General features: G+C 38.8%; 1 protein-coding gene across 1 annotated transcript in view; it reads right to left on the bottom strand.

Annotated features, from left to right (window-relative positions):
• The window catches only part of EXOC2 (exocyst complex component 2), a 396,050-nt gene that overhangs the window by 209,430 nt on the left and 180,544 nt on the right, over positions 1-6,076 (bottom strand). Inside the window, exons 15-16 of the mRNA XM_007935377.1 lie at positions 3,180-3,301; positions 1,947-2,008 (exon numbers count right to left, since the gene is read on the bottom strand). Coding sequence (XP_007933568.1) covers positions 1,947-2,008; positions 3,180-3,301 — 184 coding nt within the window. The remainder of the gene's footprint in view (positions 1-1,946; positions 2,009-3,179; positions 3,302-6,076) is intronic.

Below are 6,076 nucleotides of genomic sequence, written 5' to 3'. Positions count from 1 at the left end.
AGCTTTTAAGATCCCAGTCACTACTCGCCAAAGTAGGAAGTGGAACAATGTTTTGTATAGTATGTTATGCCAATTGAGCTTGATGTCCCCTGTGACTATGGTCCCAATCCCACAGGTTCAATTACTCGGTGCCTCTGGGTAGCTGGCTGTGACCAAGCAGTGACCACACCCTTGCCCCTTTTCAGCTCTACTATACACCTGGGAATTCTGATCATTCAAATAAACTTATAGGACCATTGTCTGCCAACCTTATACATGTTCTTGGATACACTCCCCATTTCATAGACATACCTAATAGTTCAGCCTATCCATTCATCTATTCACCCATATATCCATGTTTGCCTTCACTGACAACACAGTACTGTATGTGCAAAAGGGTTCATCTTTGTTGTCTGTACCTCCCATGTACCTCTCTCTGTCTTTCTCTTCCTTACTGCTGGATATGGCAATTTCTTAAAAAGCTGGAAATAGAAATACCATTTGATCCAGCAATCCCATTACTAGGTATATATCCTAAAGAGGTGAGAGGCTGAGATATATGCACACCCATGCTCATCACAGCACTATTCACAACAGCAAAGAGATGGAAACAACCTAAGTGTCCATCAACCGAGGAATGGATAAACAAACTGGTTTACTGGTTTGTGGTACATATACACAATGGAATACTATGCAACCCTAAAGAATAATGTAAAAACTGCAAAACACCACATAATGTGGATGGACTTGGAGGACATTATGCTGAGTGAAATAAGTCAATCTCAGAAGGACAAATATCGTATTAGTCCACTATTGTAAAAAGTCAAGAAAAGGTTGAGACATAGAAGGAAGCTTTCTTTGTTGGTTACCAGGAATGGCAGGAATGGGAAGGAAGGGGAGCCTAAATTCCTAGACACCAACACACACACACAAAAAAAAACTCACTGCCATTGAGTCAACTCCGACTCATAGCAACTCACTTTTGGTTTCTGAGGCAGTAAGTCTTTATGGAAGTAGATTGCTCAGTCTTCCTTCCATGGAGTAACTGGTGGGTTTGAACTGCCAACCTTTTGGTTAGCAGTCAATTGCCTTAGTTACTACACCACCAGAGTTCCTTAAATTCCTAGGTAGGTTGAGAAAAAAATACATATTAAAAAAAAAAAAAAATCAAAGATTATTATATATATAATATATATATATAAATCAAAGATTATTAGTTGTTACCATGGGTAGGAGGGAGGGAGAAAAGGGAAGATTTTGTTTGTAGGGCACTGAGTTTATGGTAAGGGTGGTGGAATATTTTGGAAAAGGATAGCAATCATGGTGGCACAACATGAAAAATGTCATCAATGTCCCTGAGCTGTAAATGGGGAAGTTGTTATGTTAGTTAATGTCTTATTGTGTATGTTTTCACCACAATAAAATTTTTAAAAAAGTCTACTGAAAAAAGTAATATAAAGAAAAAATAGTAAGTGATACAAGATGAAAGATCACTGTAAAAGAAATTCATTTTTATTAATTTTTTAAATATTTGTGTTTCATATTAAGCAAAAATGACTCTGCAAAGGAAAATTTTAGAAGCTTATTTTTCTATTTTTAGAAAATAATCAGAGTTGCAAGGCAGAGAGGATGTGTCATTTCTTTAAAAATGCAAGAGAAAAACAGAAAACAACATGGAAAAGAAAAAAAAAGCAATAGTTTCTAAGGGAAAAATTATTTAATACAATAAATCATTTATTTAATACAGTATAACAAACTTGCTTCCATCAAGTCCATTCTGACTCACAGCAACCCCCATTGGGTTTCCGAGTCTATAAATCTTTACAGAGGAAGATTGCCTTATCCTTTTTTTGCAGAGTGGCTGATGGGCTTGAGCCACCAACCTTTTGGTTAGCAGCTTCATGCTTTAGCCACTGCACCACCAGAGTATACACTAAATGAGTAATAATTAAAGAGTTTAAACTTACAAGAGAAGTCAGTCCTTCAGTGTCAACAATCCAGTCTTCCTTTTCAGCTAATCTCTTAATTTCTACATAGAAAATAAGCAAACACGTACTTTTTATTATAATTATCTCACTGAATTTTACAGAGGAAAAGATAAAGATTATGATCTTTACTTGTTTTATAAAGGTTTATAAAAATGTGAGGATATAATATAATTCTGATAGACTGCAGAATTTGAATGTTTATTGTTCACTGGCTTTTTTCTGATAAAACATTAACATAAATAAAAATTTTTACTATATAGCTTAATTTGGGGAATCGTAAGTTAGATTCAATGGCAACTATAGACAATGATGTGCTATTTATTCTGCATTCTTGAACATACTTAACAAGTACAAAATAACCCACAGAATATTTTCTTCCTTAAAATTTCTTTTGAAAATGTAGAGGGGATAGCAGTAGATTCTCACATGGCTAAAGGAGTGCCCGACTTCCCAAACTCTTCTCAGTACAGGCTGCTTCTAAGGCCCTACAGAGGGGTGGTGAGGGAATGAAGAAGAAAATGGTTCTTATCTTACCAGGGCTCCCCTCTCTTTCACTTTACATCATTTATTGGACACCAAATCTGGGTAGTGGGAACCTTCTTACTTAAAAGGCCAGGTGACAGACACTAAAGACCTGTATCATTTATAACTATGTTTTTGTTTTGATTGATTTTGTAAAGATAACCTTTATTGCATTTCAGATTCTGCAGAGATAATTCTGAAAATTCTAAAAAGTATAAAGAAAATGAAAATCAGCTGTACTTTCTACTACCCAGGGAACCATCCCTAAAAGTCTTTCTTCCAATTTTACATAGATATTTTTAAATTAAAATTTTAAAATGCAAACATATACACATCCACACAAGTATATATATATATATTTTCCAAAACTCAGATCATACTTTATTTATAGTTTGTATCCTATTTATTCTACTTAACATTATACCATAAGATTTTCTTATATCCTTAACTATTTTACATGTGTATATATATTATAATTTCTACATGGTCATGCATGTCAACCAACTTGATATAAAAAGACACTGAGAAAAATGAAAAAAAAAATCTACTGAGCATTTAGCAATACGATGATCTAATATGTTCAATTTTCCACAGAAGGAATTTTCTCATTTCCAAAGACTTGGAGGACTGGAATGTGGGGGCACAGTCAGGAAGCCGATGTCCAGTCAGGGCTACCATTTCTTCACATACCTTCCACTGTGTGCTGCAGTGTGACCATCACACAGCGTACTCGGAGATCCAGAATAAGATCTTGGATGGTCTGTAACATGTCATTAGGGATCTCCAAGGCAGTCAATGATTCATAAGTAAGCCTGGGGAATAAACACAAGAAAACACAAGTGAGCAGAGTGGGTCTCTACAGCAATCACTTCCATCATTTTCACTACCCTATTTTATATTAGGAGTTAAGCATAGTGGTTAAGCATTTAGCTGTTAACCAAAAGGTCAGTGGTTCAAACCCATCAGCCACCTTGTGGGAGAGATAAAGCAGTCTGCTTCTGTTTAGATATATAGCCTTGAAAACCCTAAGAGACAGTTCTACTGTGTCTCATAGGGTTACTATGAGTTAGAATAGACTCGATGGCAGTTGTTTTTTTTAGTTATGTTATAGTTAATGAGTGACTAAAAATATTTTTTTAAAAATTCACTGCCGTCAAGTCAATTGTGACTCATAGCAACTCCTCCTTAGGTTTCCGAGACGGTATCTCTACAGAAGTAGACTGCTCAATCTTCCTTCCAGGGAGTGGCTAGTGAGTTTGAACCACCAGCCTTCTGGTTAGCAGTCAAATGCCTTAGGCATTACATCACCAGGGCTCCTAATAAGTGACTACTCTATATTAATTATCGTTCATCATGAGTTTGCAAGCTTGAAAATGAGGGGAAGTAAAACAATAACAAAGATCGTAGCTGAGGCATAAAGGAACACTCATATATGGCCCTTCTAGCCATGGTCTTTCATGTTCTACTAAAAGATCTAATAGGACTATGCAAATAAGGTGCTTGTGGCCCACCAAGGGGAATAGACAGTTCTGCCATCATGCTAGGCTTAAAATGAGCAAGACCACAGGCAGAAAGGGGGGACTTCACTACTACCAGGAAGAGAAAGAAGCACAGCTCATCCTCTGGACCCAGGAATCCTGCGCTGAGAACCTCCTAAACACAGGAGACAGAGAAAGTTGTTACCACCAGAGATAATGCAAGATGGCAAGAAGCAGTGGAAGAGAAATGGTGGCAGCAGAACTGGGAGATCAATACACAGACAGCACAGTAGGCTGCTTGGCACATGAAGCAATGCAGTTATCATGAGTGTGCCAACCAATGGAGTGAGAGAGCTATGGGCCTTTGAGCAGGAGGTGTCCTGGTGGAGTGAGGGGCCTCTAGGCACTGGTGATGGAGCTAGGCTTGCTGACCCATGGAGGGAGAGAGCTGCGTGCCTTCAGGCTGAGGTTTACTGATGGAGTAGTAAACCCAGGCACTTACTGGTAGAGCTAAAGAACTCTGTAACACTTTCCTGGTCAGGGCAGATGCCTGTCTGTGGGCATGACAGAGAAGAAACTGTTATGAGTGAGAACTAACTGTATCCTGAGTCACTCTTCATCCTAAATTGTAACCTATTTCTTCCCGAAAAAACCTTACAACTATGAGTACGGTCTGTGAGTTCAGTGTGGCCATTGCAAAGAATTATTAAACCCAAGACAAGTTTCAGCAAGATGGCGGACTAGGCAGAAAGACTGCACAGACCCTCAACAAAGAAAAGGAAAACCAATTAACACAGACACAGAAGATAATCCTGGACCATTGAGCCTTGAAGGGAAGGATATAGAAGTGGACTAAACCACAACTAGCAGAAGAATTTTCATGAAAATACCAAAAAAGGAGACATACAGAGCTGCGGTCTGGCAGTGATCCTGACGGCACAGACAGCTTGGAGAGTGCCAAGTGGTGGTAGGACCTAAGAATTAACCTAAAAATCAGCTCTGCTAGCCAGGGACTGCACGGAGGACTGCTCTGGTGGCTGGGGAATAAATGGAGAAGGTGAAGAGAAAGGCAGGCTGAGCTGTGGACTTTTGCCTGTCCAGAGGGTGCCACCATTTTGAATGTTTAAAAGCAGCTTGACTATTTTGGATATTTAAAGAGACAGCACTCTCACAGATTCCTGGGGCTTAAGAATACGTTCTGCTTGCCAGCAATCCCAAGGACACTCCGGACCTGCCAGACTGACATTCCTCTTGTTACTCTTATACCCCACACCTGCTTGGTGAATGGAGGTGCGGACATCCCCCACTCCTACCTACTTCTGGGCCCACAGGAACTCCATCCCAGTTTGTGTGCTCAGACGGAGCCTGGGTACCCTGCCCTGTCCTCCACCAATTTTTTTTTTTTAATTGTTTTCTTTTTCGCTTTCTTTTTTCTGATGATTAATTTTGACTGTATTTGTCTATTTTAAAACAACTATTATTATTAACACTTTTGTCCTTTTTACTATTATTCTTAATCTTATTCTTAATCTTCTCCTCCCAGGTCCTAGTTTTCAGCACTTTTTCTTTTCCCTGTTCCTGGTTGAAATTTTATTTTCACCCCCTTTTTTCTCATGGTTAACCCCATTCCTTGTTTTTCTGTTTGCATTTTTCCCTTCATTATTCTCCCTCTCTACTTTTTTTCTCTTAGTGCCCTATCCCCAGATATTGCAGGTTTCCTTGTTTTTTCTTCTTCTTTTTCCCTTTTTTCTTTTTTTGGTTACTGTTCCCGTGTGATTACATGGTGTGTTTTCTGTTCATGTGCTTTAAGTTTTTTGATGGTTATTCAATTATAATTTGTGTCTAACTGAGTGGGAGACAACAACAGTCCCCATAAGACACAACTACTCCCACACCTCCTGCAACTTCACTTACTGAGCGAGAGCCAGCACCTCCTTCTCCACCAATGGGCCAACAATAAAAAAACACCAAAAATAGCCTGAATCACCCTTGGCTGCTCTTCACAAACAATTAACAGAGATCTGAATACAACAACACCACAATGCCTCGGAGACAACAGACCAACACAGCCCACACAAAGAAGCAGGATAAAGTGGTAGAAACAAGGGA

Source organism: Orycteropus afer, unplaced genomic scaffold (assembly GCF_000298275.1).
Source record: "Orycteropus afer afer isolate SDZICR_OR568_19922 unplaced genomic scaffold, OryAfe1.0 scaffold00027, whole genome shotgun sequence".
Classification (NCBI taxonomy): domain Eukaryota; kingdom Metazoa; phylum Chordata; class Mammalia; order Tubulidentata; family Orycteropodidae; genus Orycteropus; species Orycteropus afer.
Note: the sequence above shows the minus strand (reverse complement) of the source record. Positions and strands in the feature narration are given on the sequence as shown.